This window comes from Corythoichthys intestinalis, chromosome 8 (genome assembly GCF_030265065.1).
Source record: "Corythoichthys intestinalis isolate RoL2023-P3 chromosome 8, ASM3026506v1, whole genome shotgun sequence".
NCBI classification, from domain to species: Eukaryota; Metazoa; Chordata; class Actinopteri; order Syngnathiformes; family Syngnathidae; genus Corythoichthys; species Corythoichthys intestinalis.
In genome coordinates this window covers 52492394-52517381 of record NC_080402.1, presented here as the reverse complement: position 1 = coordinate 52517381, position 24988 = coordinate 52492394, and the positions used below count along the sequence as shown (strand labels likewise).

The 24988-nt window shown below is 38.4% G+C and overlaps 1 protein-coding gene across 1 annotated transcript in view; it reads right to left on the bottom strand.

Moving 5' to 3' along the window:
- The window catches only part of sorcs3a (sortilin related VPS10 domain containing receptor 3a), a 390307-nt gene that overhangs the window by 24237 nt on the left and 341082 nt on the right, over positions 1-24988 (bottom strand). The window contains exons 14-20 of the mRNA XM_057842965.1: positions 21181-21288; positions 16919-17036; positions 16681-16814; positions 11407-11520; positions 9578-9749; positions 5570-5756; positions 3004-3137 (exon numbers count right to left, since the gene is read on the bottom strand). Coding sequence (XP_057698948.1) covers positions 3004-3137; positions 5570-5756; positions 9578-9749; positions 11407-11520; positions 16681-16814; positions 16919-17036; positions 21181-21288 — 967 coding nt within the window. The remainder of the gene's footprint in view (positions 1-3003; positions 3138-5569; positions 5757-9577; positions 9750-11406; positions 11521-16680; positions 16815-16918; positions 17037-21180; positions 21289-24988) is intronic.

Here is a 24988-nt window from a genome sequence, read left to right as displayed (position 1 = left end):
TGTTCTATGTAAAGGACGTCAGCCAAGGTCGGCCCCCCACATTTTTACCACGCCAAATCTGGTCCCCTTTGCAAAAAGTTTGGACACCCCTGCTTTAAATGGTGGATTAATGTACAGGACTGTCTCAGAAAATTAGAATATTGTGTATTCTAATTTTCTGAGACAGTCCAGTACTTACTTGCTAATACTTGAATGGTCTCAATGGACAAAAGCAGTCTGAACGGGCACGCCCAAAAATTGGATATGACAAAAAAATCGGATTTGTGCATTAAGACCTGTAGTATGAACGTAGCCTAATAAAATGAGCAGGGACAAACAGCTTGGAGTCAGAAGTCAATGCGCTATTCTCAAACATGAACGCACCCAGAGTCTTGGATGACAAATCAACAGAGCAGAGAGTAGACACAACATGGCTGGTAGTTTCTTCAATTTATTCAGAGTTGAGTAAGTAACGCACCGCTTTTGACCAACACTGCTATTGAATATGTCATTATTGTCAATCTCCTCTGGTAGGGTGGGTGGCTGTTCATCTCAAGCTCGGGTCCTCTACCAGACCAATTGAGCACTGGTGGCCGTGTCCCCCACACGGCCACCAGTGCTCCTATGACCACGGGCACCACTATTGCTTTCACCTTCAAGGCTCTCTCCAGCTCTTCCTTGAGCCCTAGTTTCTTATGTTACTTCTTCCTCATATTGCCATCATTGGGGATAGCTCCATCGATCACAAGGGCTAGCAAGTTTTATTAAAAATCAAAACCCTGATCCTTTTCACCGATTCCGATCCTTTGAAAAATGGCCCAATTGGCCCGATTTCTGATCATGTGATCGTGTCGAGGACATTCCTACACATTACATATCTCGAAGAATACATGCCGTGTACAAGTGGGATTTGCATTTATTCATAACGTTTGTTTGAGATTGCTGGTGCAAAGAAGAGTGATATGCAAATGTTTTAATACTGAGACTGAGTGGCAATAGTGGAACCACTTCCACTGCAATTACAGCTGTGCATTGGCTATGTCTCTACCAGCGGTGCAAATCCTGATATTGATTGTTCTTCACTCATTCCTTGTGCAAAATATGTGGTTGAGAGTATCAGTTAAGAGCAATCTCCAAGTCTAGACTTTGACAGAGCCACTTTAACATGAGTATGCTTAGCTCCAAACAATTCCATCAATCTGGTATGTTTTGGGTTATTGTTTTGCTGGAAGGTAAACTCCACCCCACTCTCAATTATTTTGTCGCACCCTGTTTGGCGCAATCTATCTCACCATCCTATTATCATACTATCAACTCAGACCATTTTCTCTCCCACTTTTGAAGAAAAACTGCCCCGCGGCATGATGCAGCCACTTCAATGTTTCACACCAATGTGTTCAGGGTGATGTGCAGTGATCATTTTGTCGCCACACATCCAAAAGCATCCTGCATTTGGTGCAAAATCAAGGGCGTAGGTTTGCATAGGGACGCTAGGAAGATAACACTACCAACTTTTCAGGATGCTCAAATAGTCCCCACCAACTTTTAAGTAACCTTATTTGCATTATATAATGTGTTCAGTTATATAGGTAATTTAGATTGTCTTCCCATATGTTGTAAGGATATAATTCACCCTACCCTTATGAAGTGAATTATTTTCATTATGTTCAGATTCAATTTAGCTGTGCTTGTGGACAAAAGCAGAAATGTTTACCTAAAGGAAGGCTCCATTTTTATTCACTTTTGTTATACCCTAACTAAGAAGTTTTTTCAGTTATATTTAATTAATTTATTTAGACAGACAATGTTGAGTGGTCTTAAGACTCATGTTCCAATTCTGGGTAGTTAACAGATTATTAACAAGTTTGTATTTATTGTGTATGTTAATATCATTTAAGTTATATTCCAGTGTTGTTTTCGTCTACGAATACTTATTTCATGACAATGACAAGATGATAACGACCTAAAAACATGTTTTGGGAGACTAAAACATAATGAGACAAATGCCAGTGTCTGGTTGTGTCACTCATTTGTTGTGCTGCGCCCCACCCCAACCCTAACTCGCCAGTGTCCGCTCCTCTCAAGGCTTGCATACACGGTAAGATCTGTTTTCTTATCTTGGCCAGCGAGAATATGCAATGTTGCTTTAGCTTTTAAAGGTCTGTGCTTATTGATCATCACACAATAAATGTAACTCATTAGCATTAGCCTAACGCTAACGGCGAGCTTCCTCTTAAACTTTTTCTGTTTTTTTTTTTACATACATACAGTTTGTGGCGTCCTGGTGCATATAATTTAGTGAAAATAATGTACTGTTTTCCAGCTGAGTGTGTATTATGGCCAAATTGGCGTTGTCCATGTAGACGCTGCCATATGCGCTTGTCTGTCAATGTTCAAAATAGTTGAAAAAATTTATTATTGGAGTAATTTTTTTTAAATTTTATACACGAAAACATTTTTCGTAAAATGTAGAGTAAAACTCGAAGAAATTAGAATTGAGTTCTCGTCCAAAAAACTAGAGGAAGAGAAACACATTTGAAGATGAATAAAATATGACTGACTAATTTAAAGTATTATCGTCCAAAAGACTATGACAAAGGGCTGCCAAAAACAACACTGGAAGTGATTTATGAAGAGTTTCAAAAACTAGTCATTGATTGTGCAAATCCTTCCACCTTCTGTCTACTAGAAGAGTCACAATTAGGCATCAATTAATCAGATACACTGTAAATGACTCACCATTAACCTGCACTTCAATGTTATTAGTTAATTCTGAGTACAATCACGTCCCCAGTGAGATGGAGGTGTGTACAAAAACAGTAACTCAGTTGTTTATTTTTAGTATCAAATTTTGTACTTTTTTCTTTCATTCGGGTTTAACAGGTTGAAACAATAGTGGAAACCCTTACCAAGGATACATTTGGATACAATCTAGCATTTTATTAGGGCTTTCTAGACTTTTTTAAACTACTAAATAGACAGACACTATGGACAACATTACTATAAGCGTTTCTAAAGAGTTACCTCAGTGGTATTGCCAAGCCACCAGAAATAGGTAACGGTGCGAGGATGAGTGGGTAGCACAAGTGCTGAGATGTTAACTTCTTTGTTTCTTATGACGACAAAGGGAGCAAGAAGGTGAACATGCTCCACAGGACCTAAGAAAAAAGCATACAAAAATTTGCAGTCATTGTCTTTGACAAGAAAACAGACACAAAAAAACAAACTGGGGTCTGTGCAATAGTTAGTTTACATAGTGTATGTGTATAAATGTACTGTATGTAAATAAACAGTTTGCAATACACATGCAGTATGTTAGTGTATTGCAGACTGTTTATTTTTATTTAAACTTGATTTAATGTATCAAATTATGGCAAATATTCTTAAATTTAATCTGAAGATTATGTACCTATGATTTGGTGAAATTGTCAATGTGTTCACGTGCCACTAGACTAGGTTCCATTAGACACAAATACAGTGCTGTCCAAAAGTATTGGCACCCCTACAATTCTGTCAGATAATGCTCAATTTCTCCCATACAATGATTGCAATTACAGATGCTTTGGTCGTAAATCTTCATTTATTTTGCTTAAAATGAAAAAAACATAAGAGAATGGAAAAAAAAAAAAAAATAAATATAATTTTACACAAGAACTCCAAAAATGGGCCGGACAAAAGTATTGGCACCCTTTGAAAAATCATGTGATGCTTCTCTAATTTGTGTAATTAACAGTACCTGTTACTTACCTGTGGCACATAACAGGTTGTGGCAATAACTAAATCACACTTGCAGCCAGTTAAAATGGATTAGAGTTGACTCAACTTCTGTCCTGTGTCCTTGTGTGTACCACAGTGAGCATGGAGAAAATAAAGAAGACCAGAGAACTGTCTGAGGACTTGAGAAGCAAAATTGTGAGGAAGCATGGGCAGTCTCAAGGCTACAAGTCCATCTCCAAAGACCTGAATGTTACGTGTCTACCATGCGCAGTGTCGTCAATAAGTATAAAGCCCATGGCACTGTGACTAACCTCCCTGGATGTGGACGGAAAAGAAAAATTGAAAAGAGATTTCAATGAAAGATTGTGCGGATGGTGGCTAAAGAACCTTAACTAACATCATTACAAGTTAAATCTGTCCTGCAGTCCGAAGGTACAACAGTGTCAACCCATACTATCCGTCGGCGTCTGAATGAAAAGGGACTCTATTGTAGGATACCCAGGAAGACCCCACTTCTGACCCAGAGACATAAAAAAGCCAGGCTGGAGTTTGCCAAAATTTACCTGAGACTGCAAAAAACGTTTTGGAAGAATGTTCTCTGGTCAGATGAGACAAAAGTAGAGCTTTTTGGGAAAAGACATCAATATACAGTAGAGTTTACAGGAAAAAATTCAAGGCCTTCAAAGAAAAGAACACGGTCCCCACAGTCAAACATGGCGGAGGTTCACTGATGTTTTGGGGTAGCTTTGCTGCCTCTGGCACTGGACTCCTTGACCGTGTGCATGGCATTATGAAGTCTGAAGGCTACCAACAAATTTTGCAGCATAATATAGGGCCCAGTGTGAGAAAGCTGGGTCTCCCTCAGAGGTCATGGGTCTTTCAGCGGGACAATGACCCAAAACACACTTCAAAAAGTTCTAGAAAATGGTTTGAGAGAGAGACAGAGCACTGGAGACTTCTAAAGCGGCCAGCAATGAATCCAGACCTAAATCCCACAGACCACCTGTGGAGAGATCTGAAAATTGGAATTTGGAGAAGGGACCCTTCAAATCTCAGAAACCTGGAGCAGTTGGCTAAAGAAGAATGGTCTAAAATTTCATCAAAGCATTGTAAGGAATTCATTGATGGATACCGGAAGCGGTTGTTCGCAGTAATTTTGTCTATAGCAGGATTCTCCAAACCGGTCCTCGAGGGCCGTTGTGGGTCCTGGTTTTTGTTCATACCGATCAAGCACAGATCTTTTAACCAATGTGGTTTCTACTAAAACAAGCAGAACCTGACTCTTACTACCAAAGCATTTGTAATTGCAATCATTTTTTTGGGAGAAATTGACCACTATCTGACAGAATGGCAGGGGTGCCAATACTTTTGGCCAGCACTGTATTAATGTACACATAGCAGGGTATATCGCAAAAAGCCATTTGGCCTGTCATCCACATGCACATGCATTTTTGAGCATTGAAAATGAGGGTTTTTAAATCTCCTACCAAAGTGAAGATGTGCGAATTCTGCGTTTGTAGCGCTATCATATGGACACTGATTTAGATGTAACTATGGAAACGACAATAAACGTCATATTGCACCTCAGCCTGCCACATTTTGGCTAAAACAGCCAAAGTTGAATTGCACCTGACAAGGGGAATCAAAATAAACTTTTGTCTGAGAACTACTCTGACTGCCTATGGAACGCGTGGATTGTCTTATTGTCCAAACTATATTTTGGTATTGACGTGGTTAAACTGGGTTTGTGTTAACGCTGTTTCTAACTTATTAACTCACAGCATTAATATTAACATATGCATTTATATATCAGAGAAAAGAGCACGTTATTTCTTTAAGTGTAATTTCCAAAATGCAACAGCGACAAGCTTACACGTGACATGCAGATAGAATGTTGTTGTTTCATAACCCAGGGAGTTTTCTGCCAAAGCTGTGACACAAAAAATCCCTGCTGACTTGTAGACATGTTTGATCCCTTCTTCAGCCCAGCTGAGGTTCGAATACGACACGGCTATGCCATCACCAAAATCCAGTTGGATATTCGTCCGTAAAGAATCCCCCTGAAAGAGAGCACAAATGTCATTTCGTCCACCTTTCAAAACACAATGGGATTATACTGCCATATCTTTCGTCTGGAAGAAGGCTATATTATATACAGATTTTGTCGGCACATTTACTGGGATATTAAAAAAGGAGAAAAACAGTAGGAAATTCAATTCATAAAGGACAGAAAGGCTTGTTGGAATTGAAATGGAGTGAACTGTAATTTTTTAATAGAGTGATCACTCAATTATCACTGTTAATGAGGACCAGAACCTATACAGTATATAATGTCAACAAGTGTATATAAAAACCTATAAAAGCATGCATTAAAGAAATGTTTGAAACATGTAAATAAAAATATTAAATCTATAAACATACATAGAATAATGTATACATAATATGTACTGTAAATTCATTCTCATATGATACATGTGTATAAGTGTACATGCATACATAGATGTAAATAGAGTTTACATAAATATGTTTTCAGCACTCTTTTATACAATAGTATAATATCTTATATATAAATATATAAAAATCCGCACTGAGGGTGCGTGTGTTGACCGGCGAAGTAGCAAGGGACCACTGTACATAAGATATTAAAAATACTGTATATTTACATGTGCACACCCAGAAGACAACAACTCTGTCATTTTAAACAGGGATCCCCAACCACCGGGCCAGGGACTGGTACCAGTCTCTGGCGCATTTGCTACCATATCGGAGAGAAATCATAAATTTGCTAACGACTACAATCTAGCCTGTGCCTCTTGACACATCATGCTAATCCGAGTAGAGATTTGTGTACATCACCCTGTAGTGTTTGGCTGCCATTACCGGAGTGTTTACGCACCTGTAGCAGCCCAGCGTCAGTCAATTTAAACAGTAACGTTAGCTACTTTTGGCTGTGTGCTGCGGGCGCCACACCTCAAGAATGGTGGACGGGGTACTTCAGCTCGTTTTGTTCGGATTAATGATCAAATAATAAAACTGGATAGTAAGTTGTCATTGAAATCCATTGGAGCTAAAATATAGCATCTATTTTTTATATCTATGCGTACTTAATGATGTAGGGGCATCAGATTTGTTCCCGGAAATAGTAAGCCTACACGTTAGCAAAGATGACCTAAAACAGACATCTTTGGACAGCGTTTTTTTTTTTTTTTGGGGGGGGGTTCTACCTGTCGAGCCAGAAGAGGATCCTACAACCAAGTCTACTTTGCATAATATGTGGCTAAAAGCAAGCAAACGAGGCAAAAAAAAGCCAATGCACTGAGAGCATTATACCTCGTGACGAACGGTATTGCTAAAGCCAAGAAACATTGCATGATTGGATAATAACTCATTATGCCTGCTGAAGGGAATAGTATCATATTTACTGTTTGACTGTTTGTATTACTCTAACATACCTAATAAAAAAAAAATAGCATTTATATTATATTTTACGAAAAACAAGCAGAATATATTTGATATGATGAACACTTGGCCTTGGAATGATTAGAACTTGCAGCACCAAGACAACGGGCAGATAAGACACAGGACGCCTTCTGACAATAGAAGGCCTACGCGCGCGTCATGCATCTGACTGAGCAAGATTGACGCTGACAACCAGGTGATAGGCAAGAAATCTACAAGCCCACGTCTGCAACATCAAATCCCGCAATCAGCTCTTCAGGACAGTCCAGAACAAATGACGGGACATTCCGTCTTGCCATCCAATTGATAACACGACTGATAAGACTCCAAGCGACCCTTTGACGCTGAGGCAGGTGAAAAACTCTCACTCCCGTTGCCTCAGTAACGGTGACTCAGCAACTGTGACGCACGAACTATACAGCCCAAACTGCAATAGAAGATTACCCTAAACAACACCCAAACACACTCTTCTTACTGCCCACAGCCCGCCCCACGAGAGCCTTCAAAAAGACTGAATGCTTAACTAATCGTTGTCATTTTTCTCATGAATCTTTTGTCTACTTGTGATATGGTGACCCTGGAACCAGTCTGCCTCCTCCCCTAGGTCTGTCTATGTTTTGCCTTGCCATTTGATCATCGTCGACCTCAATAAATTATCAAATTGTGTTTCGAAGCCCTTTTCCTGCTTTCAAAATGGAGTCAGTACAAGGGGTTAAGACACAGGTGAACGCGCGGGGTTTGACCTTTTGGCCGGGTTGTCGCTTGTTGGAATTGCGCTAGCGCGGTACCGGTGGCTCGGCTGGCATTATTCTGGCAATCTGGCTAAGAGGTAAGTTTCCGTCACTGCGATCAAGGATATTTGGGGTCCAGTTTTAGCAGAGGCCGCTGTTAAAAAAGGTTGATTACATTTTCCCTGCACTGAAATGATTGTTTTTAGCCCTGTTGTGTTATTTTATATTTACAGTAATTTTCTGTCACACATGCTGGTCTGTGAAAAAAGGCATACATCACACTGGTCCGTGGTGCAAAATAGGTTGGGGACCACTGATTTTAAAGGTAATACAGTTTCTAGACAGGAGTGGCTGTACTGTTATCACTGGTTTTACCTATACCAGTGATACACAAAGTGTGGTATGAGTACCACCCATTGTGCATGGACAAGTGGTAGGTTGAACATTGACTGAATTAAATGTTAGACTGATCATTATTTAGTTGTATTCTACTTAAACTACAAACATTCACATTGACATTTAATGTTTTAGAACTGTTTTTTTTTTTTTTTTTTTTTTTTAATATTCAGGAACACCTTCTAAAGGTAATACCGTTCAACTTTATCTTACAGTACATATAAAAAAAAAAAATAAATAAAAAATAAAAAAACATTTGGGCATACTACACTAGTTTATTTCAATATTGCCAAGATGGGGAATATTTTGCTTTGTTTTACGCTTTGGACCCATGTGATAACAAACTGAAAAAAGTATACTATGCTCTGTTTCAGCTGTGCTCTTCTGAGTGAAGAACTTGTTTTGTTCTTGCTAACAACATCTGTGTAATCATGCAGTCAAGCTTGCAATCGAAGACAAGATAGATCTAAAGGGTGATGTGATTTTACAAAGAGGGTCAGATGGTGCAAATGATAAAAACCAAAAGAAAAAAAAGTTTACTCATAACTGTACTTATATCCATACAATAATCCATCTTGTTCCGCTTTATCTGAGTTTGGGCCGCAGGGGAAGCTGCTTCATCAGGGAGGACCAGACATTCATTTTCCTACTGAGTTTGTCAAGCTTGTGAAGAAGGCCTAGCAAGAGACATTGTCTTCCCAGCATGTCATGGGTTGTTCCCCATGGCCTTACCGAACTCCTCCTACCGTGTTTTAGCTTCAGTGACAACTAAAGCTGCGTTTGGCTTGACCAGTCGGTTCTTGCAGGGTTCTTTCAAAAGTCAACTTCATCAGGCACTGTTGTTATTTTGACCAGAGGCCAACCACCTCTTAAATAAACCATAATCCATCCATTTTTGATAAATTCATGCTTCCTCATCTTTGTATAAACCTTGTCAATTGCCTCCTTAATTCCATAAGCCAAAAAGGCCCGATAGGACTTCTTCATGGGTGGTGTCCACCAATTGATTTGGCGTATACCGCTATGATGGGCACCTCACAATTATTATTTTTAATTTTAGACTATCTTAAATATTTTAATATGAATGTTAAAGCTATGGCAAAGATGAGAAAGCAAGCAAACGAAAACTTAACAAAGTCATCAGTTAAGATGAGTGTATTTTTTTTCTACCAATGCATATGAGCGACATGAGTCAGAAAAAAAGTCTTATGTGATGATTGCTTGCAAATTAAAGAGCAAAGAGTAAAAAGTCTGTGTAGATTCATAACAGCAAATCTTTCATCAATTTTTCTCACCTCATCCAGATGAACCAGGAAGGTAACATTAGTGCCCATGTTTGCAACGAATTTACCATCTTTGGTGGTCAACAAAAGTCCCTTGGGAGGTTTCTTGGGGCATTGTTGCTTTCGAGCTGTATACATTTCTTTTACTCCCTTGGTGCAGTTATTCAAAACCACTTTACGGTACCTTCAAAATGACACACAAGTTGAAAAATCAATTGTGTTTTTGACATGCAAGCACACTATCTTTAAATACAGTACATCTGTTTGGAGTTATGAATACGTGGGCTATACATTAATGTGTTGGTGGGAGAAATGATTGACGATTGGAGCGTTAAAGGGATGCGTAGCAATTGGACAGTAACAGTTCTGAGTAAATGGCCAGCTCAATTTTTACCTAAGACTACCGATTCACTCTGAACAATGATTACTTAAATCCCTTTAATCATGGTACAAGAACATTTAAAATGACAACAATATCACAATTTTCATGAACAATTTTATATAACCATATAAATATATAACAAAACCTTAAACAGGCCTGTTCCCAGGGAGCTCAGCAATATGATTGTATACTTTGTAGTCTTTTACAATGTGTACATAGTACAATATTTTCTTCTGAAATTTGGCCCATATATGGAGAATAACATGCTAAATAATCTTGAGTATTTTGAAATCAAGGGTTTTAGTCTTCAAGGTGCTGCTGAATCCAAACAGGACACCTGGCTAAGAGAAATAACATTTTTTTCAAAAATAATCAACACAAATGTTTGTTTGTTTGAGTTGTAATACACAAAGTTATCCATGTACCGTATTTTTCGGACTACAAGTCTGAGTATAAGTCGATCCAGCCATAAAATGCCCAACGAAGAGAAAAAAAACATAAACAAGTCGCACCGGAGTATAAGTCGAATTTTTGGGGGAAATTTACTTGATAAAATCGAACAGACATGTCATCTTGAAAGGCAACTGAATATAAAAATACAATAGAGAACAACATGCTAAATAAATGTACAGTGTACAGTGCATGAACAACGAAATGTGAATATACTGTCCTACGCTACGGCTCGGTCCTGGCTATACAGCGAACTCCCAAAAGACAATGCTGGACGTCCGTATAATTTGCTCAATCAATTTGGTCCTCGATAGAAAACAGGTTCGCATCAATGTAAATAAATGATAATTAGGTACTATTAGTAATAAGGAACAGGTTAGCATGCGTTCGCTATCATTAGCACATCGTTCAAACAACCACACAACTGGCTCTAAGTGTCCGATCGCGGGTGGAAAACACACAACAACAACAGACAAGATGATACACGCAGGCGTTGCCTCTGTAGAGATGATTTAAAAGCATAAACAATGAAAGTAGGTTCGCAGCCGTCTATTCTCTCTCGCTAACTCGGCCACTCACTCACTCAGAGCTACGTAGCTGTCCGTCTTCTTCTGGCGTGTGAGCACTCTTCTTCACGTAAACAAGTGCGAGTGCGCCCTCACGTGGGCGTGAAAGCGCCACAAACTGAATGCATCCATTTCAAGATAAAAAAGTCAATAATACAATTGAACATACACTGCCAAAGGCAGAATGCGAACGTGGCCATAGCTATAAAGAGTTATTCAGATAACTATAGCATAAGAACATGCTGACAACTTTACAAAACCATCAGTGTCACTGCAAAACACCAAAATAACATGTGAAATTATATCATAATGTGTTAATAATTCCACACATAAGTCGCTCCTGAGTATAAGTCGCACCCCCAGCCAAAATATGAAAAAAATATATATATATATATATTATAGTCCGAAAAATACGGTAGTTAAGGTGTTCAGACTGTCCTCACCCTGTACTGTTGAGATAGTTGTTACCCAGACTACAACTTCTGGAAGTTGCGGAAGGATTGAACCAAAATGAGGGCCTGCAGTTCCCATTTCTGTGCCGCTCGTATCCATAGTCGCTGTCAGACAAAAAAATAGTAATAGATAAAAAATAGTAAGGGGGATGATCAATTTCAGCATTTAAAAAAAACAAAAAACAAAAAAACAAAAAAAAAAAACCTTGCAACATTAGACAGTATGTATAATAAAGCAATAAGAATAAAACCTTTTCCACAATCCCTAAGTACTTGATCACATTTATTATGAATTTTTCGCTTACCCATAAGTGTCTATCTCAATCATAGTTTTTATTCCAATTTGTAAAAAACCCTGATCACAAATTATATATATATATATATATATATATATATATATATATATATATATATATATATATATATATATACATACTGTAAATATATAATGTTAAATGAAAACTGATAGACCTCAGTTTATCTGACTGTAAAAACGCCCTCTTGTTTTTTGGGGTGCAGCATATCTACTCGGACAAGTGTCACCAAAGAGAGAGATGACGAAAGAGATTATTTAGGCAATGTTCACACAATAGGCCAGTCATGATTTATTTAATTGTTTTTGCCTAAATATGACATGTATCTGATTTTTTTCATGAAATGTGAAAAATACAAGTCAGCAATTTTGTAATCCAACTCAAGCTTTGTTCCTATGTAAGTAAATACTGTAAATCGGATATGTAGCTGATGTGTGTATGGGAACCCAAAGGCTAAAGATGCAGCCAATAAAATGTAATGGAGGAAAGAAAATGCTTTCAAACTAACAAACACCATAGACTTCACAATGGTATTGACGGGACACATTCCCCAGACACTACGCCAGGTCTTCAAGCAAGTGGCCGTCCCACACTCCGCTTCAGTCGGTCGAAGTCGGTCGCAGTTATTCTCAAACACATGCAGTGATCCAACGCCGGATTTAGGTTGAAAAAGTACAAAGCTGTACCGCATACAAAAAGGAAGGATTGTCTCAGGAGTGATTTGTTTGAGGACTCATGGTAATGATTATATTTTTGGTACCATGCATGCATTTTGATACATTTTGAAAAAAATCAATGGGAGAAATTAGCCACTACGGCACTGGCGTCATAATTCGCAATATTTACGTAAAATAAATGCTAACTGCCTGTTTATTTGCTTTTAACCAAGAATCGAGACTGCTCTACGTCCATATCTATAAAGAATTTGGGGATTTAAGCATTTATTCAAAAAAAAAATTAAACGTAAAAAGCTCTTTGTCTGTGTTTCCACTCGGTCAGCTTTGACGGCGATTAAAGGGCACCCTATTAATCGGCCCTGCGCCCCGTCAATATATTATGAAGTCTATGCAAACACATATGCAGTCATGTAAAGGCTGTGGTAGGCTATGAGGGGCCGTACAAGACATTTTTCATTCTGGCCCTCTCACACACATACATTCTCCTTTCACATACATATATATTCACTCTAACACACATACATTCTCCTCTCACATGCACACATTCTCGTTTCATATCCATACATTTTTACTTTCACATTCATACATTTTCACTCTCACATTCATACATTTTCACTCTCACATTCATACATTTTCACTCTCACATTCATACATTTTTACTTTCACATTTATACATTTTCACTCTCACATTCATACATTTTCACTCTCACATGCATACATTTTCACTCTCACATTCATACATTTTTACTTTCACATTTATACATTTTTACTTTCACATTTATACATTTTCACTCTCACATTCATACATTTTTACTTTTACATTTATACATTTTCACTCTCACATTCACACATTTTTACTTTCACATTTATACATTTTCACTCTCACATTCATACATTTTTACTTTTACATTTATACATTTTCACTCTTACATTCATACATTTTTACATTCACATTTATACATTTTTACTTTCACGTTTATACATTTTCTCTCTCACGTTTATACATTTTCACTCTTATATTCATACATGTTTACTCTCACATTCACACATTTTTAGTCTGTGAAATGTATGTTTGTATAAACAAAATATATGTGTATAAGAGTAAATATATATGTATGTGAGGAAAGTATGTATGAACGTGAGAGGAGAATGTATGTATGTATGAGTGAAAGTATAGTGAAAACGGAAGGAGTCTAGTTGAAACGGAAGCCAGCTCTGATTGGCTAGCTCTGACTGGTAAGCTCTGATTGGCTGAGAACCTGACGCGGGTTACTGTTCAGAAAATAACAAGGAAGAGGACGCACAATCACTTCGGCAAGCAGTTGGACTTTTGCAAAACATTTTGTCGACCCCAGAAACTAACTTCTTTGGCTTCCTGTCTCGAGCGGCGGCAAAGGACACAATCAACTGCACCCAACAGTGCTAATTATGACGCAGTCGAAAGTGAAATGAGAGACATTTTTAGACCGAGCAACTCTCGAACCTCTTCAACTGTCCAAGTGGGAGCTAATATGACCTGCTCCCAGACTACTGCGGTCAAGCCACCCTCCACTCGTAACAACGAAGTCAAGCTAGCCGCCCCTCATTTGGATCATTGTTTGCATTGTGTGCATTATGGTACTGCAACGCGCTGGCTTCATAATGGAACGCGGTGGCTTCACAGCGCAAGTCCCCCGGGTTCTTCACAGCGCTAGCCCCTTTATTGAAAAAATAAATAAATATGAATGAATAAAAAACGGGAAGCCATCCAAGAATGGGTCCACTTGAGAGAGGCACTCGAGCACCCCGAGACCCAAACTAAAGTATTATGATATAAAAAATAATTTAGGAATTCCGAGTAATACTACTTGGAAAATTGCTAGTTATTTCTGTCATTTACCCTTATTTCAAATTTTAATTTAAAAATATCTCGCTGATATCCCGAGACGGGTCCACTAGACTCGAACTACTCTGATAGAATTCTGATGTATCATTTCAAAATAAAAGTACTTTGAAAATTGCCCATTTTTGCTGTCATTTCGCCCGATTTCAAAAATTGATTTAAAAAAAAATCTGGTTGATATCCTGGGACGGTTCCACTTCTGGGGTATACTAGACTACCCCAAGTATTGAACTAAAGTACTCTGATAAAATTCTGATGTATTATTTCAAAATAAAAGTACTTTGAAAAATAAACGTGAAAGTAAAAATGTATAAATGTGAAAGTAAAAATGTATGAATGTGAGAGTGAAAATGTATAAATGTAAAAGTAAAAATGTATGAATGTGAGAGTGAAAATGTATAAATGTGAGCGTGAAAATGTATAAATGTGAAAGTAAAAATGTATAAATGTGAAAGTAAAAATGTATGAATGTGAAAGTAAAAATGTATGAATGTGAGAGTGAAAATGTATAAATGTGAGAGTGAAAATGTATGAATGTGAAAGTAAAAATGTGTGAATGTGAGAGTGAAAATGTATGAATGTGAGAGTGAAAATGTATGAATGTGAAAGTAAAAATGTATGGATATGAAAGGAGAATGTATGCATGTGAGAGGAGAATGTATGTGTGTGAGAGTGAATATATATGTATGTGAAAGGAGAATGTATGTGTGTGAGAGGGCCAGAATGAAAAATGTCTTGTACGGCCCCTCATAGTAGGCTGTGTTCACATTCAAGGCCAAGTTCAATTTTATGTTAAAATTAATCTTTACAGGCACTTCCATGTTCTCATACACTGTTCATCAAAGCCTTGCTTGTTATTTGATAAGTCAACCAGACAGTATTCCTCTAATGCTAGCTTGCTGATTCAAATGTAAAAATGCATTATTTTTGCTGTTTAATACACATTGTTTTTTTTATTTATTTTTATTTTGGTTACTCCGCCCAAGGAATATGTTCAGATATTTGTGGGCTCCTTAGGGAAAAAATATTAATGTGAAATGTACTGCTCTGCTCAACATGTATCACAAAAGGTTTTTATCAATTTTCCTTTTGAAATAAATTGAAATCCACAAATTTATGTAAACAAGAGGTTTTAATTAGATGTCCAAAGTATTTGAAAAAACAAAAAACTTTTAATTATTTTTTTCCCCCATTTGTTATTCCCAAATATTGTACTTCAACTTCAAAGGTGCCAATACTGGTGAGGGGGACTCAACAGAAAGCAATATGCAGCCTATTTTTCCACCGATAAGCCGTGCAGAGGATATTTCTATGGGACAACTTGCTCTCTCTTACAGTTGTGGATAAAGTACTCACTTTTTTTTTTTTTACTTAAGTAAAAGTACAGATAAAAAATTACTTAAGTAAAAGTGCAAGTATCTCATTAAAAAATAATCAAGTAAAAGAACAAATCTAGTTGCTTTACGTTTTATTTTGCAAGTAAAAAAATAAAAGTATTGCTAGCGCAAAAATGTGATACATATATACTGTGTATATACAGTGAGGAGAACAAGTATTTGATACACTGCCAATGGGAAAACCCATTGGCAGTGTATCAAATATTACAGTGTATCAATACTGTATATATACACATATATATTACGCACACAGATCTGAGCAGATATTCAAAGAACCAGAAAATTCATTGACTGCTCAGTTTTATTTAAAACGCTTAATGGCGGATTGCAAACAACTATCAGGTGCATACCACCATCTACTGTACAAGAGTATGCAGCACCCATCTGAAGGTGCGCTCCTCTCACTGTTGTTTTTTGTTGGTCTATATCTTGTTCACCTGCTTAACCTTGCTTGTACTCATGTTCGCCTCTAGTGCTTAGTTACGGTATAGTTGCACGGGGCTTATCGATTGCGCCGGAGGCATGAAAACAAAACTATCAATTAACAATTAGAAAAAAAAAAGAAACAAACAAAAGCAATGTGTAATGCAGATGACAATATGAAGAGGAGTGGAGTAAGAAGTACAGACACGTGCAGTCAAATGTAGTGAAGTAACATTAAAAAAGTACCACTTCATATTTGTACTCAAAGTACAGATACACAAAAATGTAATTAAGTACTGTAACAAAGTACTTTTACTTCGTTACAGTCCACCACTGCTCTCTTATAGACCCGAAAATCTTAGTTTTCATTTGATTCCCAAAACATTTTTCATTCCCACTCAAATACCAATTTGAATCACCACTGATTTGTGCTCAGCTTATACACGCACATTTCCCCTTGAACACAATTTAATACACACTATTTAGGACTTTAGTGAATCCGAAAAAAGCTGATTGCTTCTATACTGCCAAGCTGTGTGTGATAAAGAACAGGTTTTAATTGTTTAGCTTACCATTCAAAATCATGGGCTCGGCAGATACAGGACTCAGCCGATAGGATTCTTGAGTAGTCTTTACCAATCATGCAGTAATTCCCAGGCCTGCGTTTCATGTAAATCTGTTTTTGTCCCATTACACATGGCTCACCCTACAGGGGAAGAATAAAAATAAAATAAAATAAAAATTTAAGTGATGATCTTTTCATAGGTTTTACAGCAAAATGGGAGGTAATTTCTTTATTTCCTTACATACCTGATTGTGCAAGTGCCACGTTTGGTAATCCTCCTCAGTACATTTTCCAGTGAATATTGATTTATAGTCTATCTTGATGAGCTGCCATTCAGAGCGGTGGCTGAAGTGTCCAAAAAATCTAAAAAAGAATGCATGAAAATATACAGTCGCTATTTAAAGGAACTATACAGAATTTTTAGTGTTAAATGTAAAATACTTTTGTGGTCCATGCATGCTACACCAATGCCCTGAGAGTACACAGAGCCCTGAAATTTTAACTGAGACTGCCCCAAACAGCCTTTTTTCTTCCCTTCAATAGAGAACGTTCGGGTGAAACTTTCTGGGTGAACACGCGCCTGTGCACGTCCATGAGCGTCTCTGCGGCAGCAGCACTGTTTCATGGAGCCTCCACCTAGTCTCCGCTGGGCAAAAACACTTTTCTAACCCACTCAAGACTTGCTACTAACAGTACAAAAAACATGTTTACTGTTTTTACAATTCTGCTACTGATTTAAGTTTGTGCTCATACAAGCATGTGTGCCATCGACAAGTTTAACACATGCTGCCATGACACTTTAGGCCGGAAGTTACGCGAGTAAAGTGACAAACTCCATACAGCCCCTTTAAAGACACCTGATATTAAATTGTTGAATTAGTGTGCCAAAGTTAGCTTTTAAAGTCTAGCTACAATATTTAAAGAACAAAATGAAATGAATGACATTATTTTACATTAGTACCTGTACATAACATCAGTTTTTTTATGAATTCAAAGCAATACCCAAACCCCGAACATTCAAACAATAAAAATAATGGTATAAAAAGCTAAACAAAGATAACAACATTGATGTAAATTAAACATTTAAAAACCTTTCTGAGCAAAGTGGTTGCACTTAATATGCTTGAATGTACGAATACAGGCCAAGGTCCGTGTTTTGCTTGAGGCAGACTTGGTAGCAAGAAGAGTCCCATTAGAGGCTAGCCGTGGTTGACCGATCAGGGTGTGGGTCGTGTCGGCCAAACCAAGGGTACCCAAAGGTATGCGTGACATGTGAATATGAATGGGAATGGTCTGATGGATAGTTGTTTCCAAGATATGAACATCCAAGTGTGACGCAGAAGAAACCAGCGCAATGACAGCTTGTGGACGAGTCCTACATTCATATTATTGGCACAGACCCATAGTCATCATCTTCAAACATACTTCATGCATTTATAAACAAATCAAAATGGCCCCACAGTCCCTTTAAGGCAGTGCTTCTCAATTATTTTCTGTCAAGTCATGAGGACAATATGGCAAACAATTTGACCAAAAAAAAGCAAACAATTAAGAGAACAAAAACTATAGTGTTATTGGACAGAAAGAGAGTTTTCATTTTTGCTGCAGGCAGTATCAGCTCATTTGGTATGGTGTGGGGTTATTTTGCACTGACCAACTTGGTATGTTTTACTGTCGTAACACAGACAAAACCTGACGATTGTTGGCAATATTGGGCACGATTCCGCTGAAAAAAAAATCAAGCGGCTTATCAATCTGATTGAGGTCTAATGTCTTTAAGTGGCAGCTTAATTGAGTTGGCTTCTTGCTCTCTGTTGCAAACATTTTTAGGCTAGGTTCATACCACAGGTCTTAATGCACAAATCCAATTTTTTGTCATATCTGTTTTTGGGTGTGCCCATTCAGACTGCCTTTGTCCATTGAGCCCATTCAAGTATCACATATGCGCAATAATTTGCAGAGTGACTCGCATGCGCAGAAGCATCAAAACAAATGACACATGCTAGCTGTATGTCATTCCAGGGTGATCATATTTTGATTTCCAAAAAGAGAACACAGATAACAGACATTAATAATCCCCGTTTAGTCTTATATTCAAAGTTTATATGGACTGATAGAACGTATACACGCACACACATAAGCTGTGAAATGACGTCGTTGTATACGTGAAATGATGTCGGTGCGTCAGTTTGCCCCGACAGGGCGATGCAAGCAATAATGAAATATTGCTCATTCGGCGCACAGAATGAAAATCGAAAATTGTCAGGCTTATTCTTTTCTTCATTTTTTTTAATTACATTTTTTTTTTTTTTATGACTGTGGTCAAGCCCGCTTCGTGCTTAAAAGCAGAGTTCAAGCTAGAAGTTAATGCAGAGCGAGGTCGCCTGCCACTTTCGCTCGTTGCTGATTTCATTGCTGCTTTAATTCCGATTTGGGAGACTTGACAGTTCAGACTGCCAGCCGCATTCTGGAAAAATGTGGCCCAGATCGGATTTTAACCACATACGAAAGTGACCCAGATCAGATTTGAAATGGTCCACTTCTATGCAACTTTTCACGTTCAGACCGTCAAGTTAACTCGAGTCGGAAAAAAACGAAAAAATCGGATTAGTGTATTAAGACCTGCAGTATGAACCTGGTCTGGTCTTTTCTCGTCTCCCACTGTATTAATAATCAAAGCCAAAAGCCAACTGTTACATACGCTTCTTCATATTTCCTCGTCTTAGCTCTTCATGCTCTTGTTTGGTTCTAAAGTCCTGCGAACACTCTGAAAATGAGTGCGGCACTGCCACCGACTGAGTGGATGTGTAATTACACTTTATTCTAGTACAGCAAAAAAGTGTTCCTCGGGGTCACATGCGCAACCCCCGGCATCGCTCTGGTGGCCCACTATTTGAGAAATACTGCAGGGATGCATCTGGGCCACACCCGTTTACACATTTTGACAGCCACTGGCGCAACTTTGTAACTCCACTGCGCCAGCACCGCCGCAAGTCTATTACGATTGGCGTATATTGCTACATGATCTGCGCCACATATGACATAATAACATATCCTGACCTACCCTAAAGAAATCTAACATATTGTAACATTTCCTAATGCCTGTCCGATATAGCCGAATGTTTTTCATAACGAAAGCTAACACTTCCGCGGGGGAAAGGCATAAGAGCCAATCGAGAGAGCGGATGGAGCAAGCGGGTCAACGTAGCACAGCCAATCACGAGTAAGTACGAAGATGAGTCATAGTCGGCACAGCCAATCATGAGTAAGCATGGTGCATTGCAGTATTTACATTGAACATGGAGGATGGTTGCAAAATGGAGCACGAGAACAGGAGTAAAACTCTAAAAGACATTAAAAACAGGCAGCAAACAAACATATTCAATTTGAAGAAATAATTGAATAAGTCTGCGGAGAGTAGTGACAATTCATTGCAGCAAACTGCTGTTAATGATTGGAATTTAGTGGATAATGGGAATGATTCGAAAGAACACGAAACTTTGGATAGTGAAACGTTGCCGCCACCAGAGAAACCATGAAAACTGACAATATGGATTATTTTGATGAAGAAAACGAACCTATTACGAACGTTGGTGATAATGACAATGGTGGTACGAAAAAATATGATCACGTCTTTCAGAAAGAGTGGCTGAAGAAATACACGTGGCTAAGGTATGAAAATTCTTTGACTTGAATTAAAATTGTTTGTTGATATATTAGAAAAATAGATTTTACTCAAATAATGTTTTTTCATTTGCAATTTAGAAATGTCATGCTCCAATGAATGTATTTTGGTTTATTTCAATCAGTTTTGTATACTTCGGCAATCTAGTTAAATGGGGCCCCATCAATTTTAGAATTTGGCCCCCTTTTCAGACACAAGGGGGCCAACTGGCCCCTTTTTTTAATTTCCCAGATGCATCCCTGATACTGCTTTAAGGTATGGACAAATATCCTTCTATGTTGGCTTGGTGACACAGTAGATGATAATGTGTACATTACCACCATTATAAAGATTGGAAAAGAGTCCAAATTTTCCATCTACGGTACATTCAAATTGTGAAAATAGAGTTTTGGTTAGTCTTACAAAAATCTAAAGTACAATTATTCATATGTCCAACAAACAAAGGCAAGAGTAATACACAATAAAAAAATCATCTCATTCATACCAAAAATAGTGCTGAATCCAATTGTTTTAATGTTCCTGCACTCAAATAACTGGTAGTGCTCATATATGAAGTATGCTGTGCTTCATTTGGTGCACTGGAGTCATTAAAAGTGTAACAAATGCATTTAATGAGCATTAAACTGCCATTTCAAATTGTTGCTTTAAAGAATATATGCCAGTGTGCCTTAAATACTTACAATTCTGTCCCACATTTATTTTAGCCTTTGGGCTCTGCAAAATCTAACCAAGGTGACCGCATATACACAAAAGACATTGCAAGACATTCGAAGACAAATAATTTCAAACACTCTTTGCAGTTAGGGAATTTGTCACACTTACGTCATAATCTGATTCTCTGCCCCAGCTTCTACCAAAACGCCGTCCACGAACAGAGGCACTGAGGAAAAGCTGTGTTGGGTCCATTGCCTCCCTTCATCAAAGCTGACCCTGTATATGTGTGTCAAAACACATTTTCATCACAAACCCAGCAACAGCAATGGCACGGAAACATACAGTCGCCAGAGAAACATACACTCTCCTTTAGAGCCTGGTCATAGTGGAGGATTTAGATGAGGATCAGAATGGCTAAGTGGTCTCAACAGACAAGACTCACAATCTGTGTAAATAATTATAAAAGTTTTAAAGATGCACTTGACTCGGTTTCCAATATTTTGAACTGTTTCATTCATAAGATATGGAAGTGTGCCATTGGTTGAAGTGTGTTACTCAAGTGTTTTCTATTTGATTGCTATCGTGTTTAGAAGTTAAGGCTACATATACGCTGGGACAGATAATGTCCTTAAACGTGTAGTTAGTTAGACTATATGGCATGTCAGCTACACGAATGTAATTCTTCTCCATATAGACCCTACCCACCTACGTCACAAAACCACGTGCTCGCTGTATGGTTCCGCCCACTTGTCCGTCATTTTGACTCTGTATTAGCATTGTTTTCAATTGATGGCGGAATTTAAAATGCATTTCATGGAGGACCCGGTGCTTTCTGATGCCGCAAACTCACTGGATCTGTTGCATAAAAGGCGTTATGAGGAAAAGCTTCGTTCTATACAGTCGCCAGATCCATATTTGATGCCCAAATCGATGTTTTTCGACCCACTGTCTTCGCCCTGTCTGCCTGACATCTGCTACGCAGATATTTACAATTATCTTGTCCACACTAAATCAGCCTATTCTCACGAAAATATGAAAAACTTCAAGAGCTTGGAGGCTTATAAATACTTCGTTGCTGGTTGGGTGAAACAGGTCCTCGTCCACGAAAATTCGGCAGGAATCTATCTTGTGCTTGGAAAGGTGAGTTACGAAATGTTCAATTCAAAATCTTTTGTTATTGCTAACATCCACTGTCAAGTCTAATGTATTTCATGTCGTTTGTCAATGGAGTTAAGGCTTTTAATGTTTATATGGTTTAGCGATAGCACTCTCACTACATACATACGTGTATGTTGTCGGCGATTAGCCTAGCAATGATCTTAATTGTGGTTATTTGTCAGCCCCGTAGACGAGGCCAGTTTCTTTCACTTGGTACCAGCTAAATATTATTCAAAAAATAATGATGGTGGAAGAAAGGGAAGTCACAAACATCTTGAATTTGAAACTATGTCGTACTACGTCGTATGTTGTCGGCGATTAGCCTCGCAATGATGTTAATTGTGGTTATTTGTCAGCCCCGTAGACGAGGCCAGTTTCTTTCACTTGGTACCAGCTAAATATTATTCAAAAAATAACGATGGTGGAAGAAAGGGAAGTCACAAACATCTTGAATTTGAAACTATGTCGTACTACGTCGTATGTTGTCGGCGATTAGCCTCGCAATGATCTTAATTGTGGTTATTTGTCAGCCCAAAACCCTCTAAGTATATCTTAAATGCATCTTATCGGATATAAAATGACTACTACATAGTCTGTGGTGATTTTTTGGTGCCCAGTTTTCACGTCGAATTGCAGCCGTCCATTTCGCTCTCTTTGGATCCCTCGGAATACGGTAAAACTTCAAGTCTCTCCTTCCATCTTCTCTGTTAGTGCAACCAACAGCCACACACGCCTTCACCATTTTGATTATTAATGTTAAGGAGCAGAAAAACACGCCGTAAATAGGAGAAATGTACGTAGCCGTAACAGGTTAACACTATGTTTTTACGGACAAGTGGGCGGTACCATTCAGGAGAGCGGAGTTGTGACGTCACGTGGGTAGGGTCTATACCGTATTCGCCCGAATATAAGACAGTGTTTTTTGCATTGAAATAAGATTGAAAAAGAGGGGGTCGTTTTATATTTGCGGTCTAAATGTTATACCCATTCACGACGCTAGATGACGCCAGATATCATTGAAGCGATGTTCTGTTATGACGGATCTTAGCTACTCTCCCCATTCACGACACTAGATGGCGCCAGATACAGTGGGGCAAATAAGTATTTAGTCATCCACTAATTGTGCAAGTTCTCACACTTGAAAATATTAGAGAGGCGTGTAATTGTCAACATGGGTAAACCTCAACCATGAGAGACAGAATGTAGAAAAAAACCCCACAGAAAATCACATTGTTTGATTTTTAAAGAATTTATTTGCAAATCATGGTGGAAAATAAGTATTTGGTCAGTACCAAAAGTTCATCTCAATACTTTGTTATTAACCCTTTGTTGGCAATAACTGAGGCCAAACGTTTTCTGTAACTCTTCACAAGCTTTTCACACACTGTTGCTGGTATTTTGGCCCATTCCCCAATGCAGATCTCCTCTAGAGCAGTGCTGTTTTGGGGCTGTCGTTGGGCAACACGGACTTTAAACTCACTCTTCATATTTTCAATGGGGTTTAGATCCGGAGACTGGCTAGGCCACTCCAGGACCTTGAAATGCTTCTTACAAAGCCACTCCTTTGTTGCCCTGGCTGTGTGTTTGGGATCATTGTCATGCTGAAAGACCCAGCCACGTCTCATCTTCAATGCCCTTGCTGATGGAAGGAGATTTTCACTCAAAATCTCTCAATACATGGTCCCATTCATTCTTTCCTTTACACAGATCAGTCGTCCTGGTCTTTTTGCAGAAAAAAAGTCCCAAAGCATGATGTTTCCACCCCCATGCTTCACAGTGGGTATGATGTTCTTCGGAGGCAATTCAGTATTCTTTCTCCTCCAAACACGAGAACCTGTGTTTCTACCAAAAAGTTCTATTTTGATTTCATCTGACCATAACACATTCTTCCAGTCCTCTTCTGGATCATCCAAATGCTCTCTAGCGAACCACAGACGGGCCTGGACGTGTACTTTCTTCAGCAGGGGGAAACGCCTGGGAGTGCAGGATTTGAGTCCCTGGCGGCGCATTGTGTTCCTCATAGGAGCATTTGTTACTGTGGTCCCAACTCTCTGTAGGTCATTCACTAGGTCCCCCTGTGTGGTTCTGGGATTTTTGCTCACCGTTATTGTTATCATTTTGACGCCACGGGGTGAGATCTTGCATGGAGCCCCAGATCGAAGGAGATTATCAGTAGTCTTGTATGTCTTTCATTTTCTAATAATTGCTCCCACAGTTTATTTTTTTCGCCAAGCGTTTTACCTATTGCAGATTCAGTCCTCCCAGCCTGGTGCAAGATTACAATTTTGTCTCTGGTGTCCTTCGACAGCTCTTTGGTCTTGGCCATAGTGGAGTTTGGAGTGTGACTGACTGAAGTTGTGGACAGGTGTCTTTTATACTGATAATGAGTTAAAAAAGGTGCCATTAATACAGGTAACGAGTACTGTTGCACCGATACCATTTTTTGGCCCCGATACCTGGCTGTGCAGTATCGGCCGATACCGATACCATACCGAGACCAACCCGTTTTTTTTTTTTTTTTTTTTTTTCAAAGAGCCACATAATTGGATGTGAAATCATTCTATCAAGGCTTTGTCAGGCTGTTGCTTACCTTTGCAAAATAGGAAAAAGACTAGTACAAATTGAATAGTCTACTAAACCCTAGTAGACAATAGTTGAATAAACCTTTGGTTCTCAAAGGCCAAAATAGTGCTACATTTGTGAAATTAATAAAACATGTACATTGCTAGCCCAACAGTAAGAAAGTTAAAATAAATTCATAATAATAAACTCTGAATGAACTGAATAAACTTTTTTAAACCTCTCAAAGGCCAAACAG